This window comes from Halyomorpha halys, unplaced genomic scaffold, assembly GCF_000696795.3.
Source record: "Halyomorpha halys isolate HHAL.00 unplaced genomic scaffold, Hhal_1.1 Scaffold906.1, whole genome shotgun sequence".
NCBI classification, from domain to species: domain Eukaryota; kingdom Metazoa; phylum Arthropoda; class Insecta; order Hemiptera; family Pentatomidae; genus Halyomorpha; species Halyomorpha halys.
The window spans coordinates 34841-35952 of record NW_027109621.1 but is presented as its reverse complement, the minus strand read 5'-3'; the positions used below and the strand labels follow the sequence as shown (position 1 = coordinate 35952).

The following is a 1112-nucleotide window of genomic DNA, read 5'->3' as shown; positions in this document are numbered from 1 at the left end:
TATATACTCACAGACATATTACATCCTCGGTACCGAGGGGGTTAAGATGTGCTGTCATCTCCCCCAGCGATTTAAATTTAAAAACATGGAAAATTTGTGATTTGAGAATATACACAATGAGGTTATTATAGGAAGATTGTGTATGTTTATTGAAAATATACTATGAATATACATATAAAAAAATGTTATGTTTGCTCATAAATTTCAGAACCTCAAAGCCCAAAATTTTAATATATGATCCAGAAACTAATACATTCTACTCCTAAAATACTTTATAATTATTAGTACAATGACATTTTAAAAAGTTTATTAAAAGAAATTTGTCATAAGGCAAGAAAAATAAAAAATAAAAATATTTTTTTTTTACTTTATAAAGAATGTCTGAAATAAACTGAAGCACTATTGCTAAGAATTTGTAAATGCATGTTAATGGCGCCTATAAATTCGATTGCAATTAGGTTTTTTTATTGCTTCCAAAAAATATAATAAGGTATACATCCTACCTTGAGCCTGACCGACGATGACCCAGAAGAGAGCTGGAAGAAGAGGAATCATGTCTGAAGCAGAAGCATCTCAGCCTAGAAGACGCGAACTTGGAACACTGGGACAACAAACACACCCACACTCGACTAGGTTCGTACTGTTCGCTCGTCCGCTTGTTCCACCTGGTAGTGGGGGTTCCTCCACTCCTCACGCCAGAGGATTCTGGTAGGGATGGATATGGTAGTGTAATAACCTACACTAAATACCAAAAGATACTAGGAAACAAACCGCAGACCCATAATAAGCAGAAAAGATCCCGTCAAAAAGTGCTACCTTAGTGTACCAACACCCTTAATCACCTTGCAAGTGTTGATCGGTCACAACTTCAGCACTCTATTCATGAATAGAATAAAGGAAATAGTGAATTATCATTAAAAAGGGACTGAATTTTGTCTCCAATCCTTACTGAAAAACCCCAAATGTACCAAACCGTACCGTAAAAACCCTAAAGATACATAAAAAATCCTATAAAAATCACCTTTATTACTTAATTTATGATATTAATACACACAAATGTTATCTAACCTGGTGTTAAGCCAAGTGTACTCGTTTAATACTGATATAAAAAT

The 1112-nt window shown here is 34.1% G+C and overlaps 1 protein-coding gene across 3 annotated transcripts in view; it reads right to left on the bottom strand.

The window, feature by feature from the left end:
• The window catches only part of LOC106687010 (zwei Ig domain protein zig-8), a 351411-nt gene extending 350776 nt beyond the window's left edge, over positions 1-635 (bottom strand). For all 3 annotated transcript variants that reach the window (XM_014430648.2, XM_014430649.2, XM_014430650.2), the window contains exon 1: positions 504-635. In XM_014430648.2, coding sequence (XP_014286134.1) covers positions 504-555 — 52 coding nt within the window. In that variant the 5' untranslated portion in view covers positions 556-635. The remainder of the gene's footprint in view (positions 1-503) is intronic.
• Positions 636-1112: the final 477 nt, after the last annotated feature.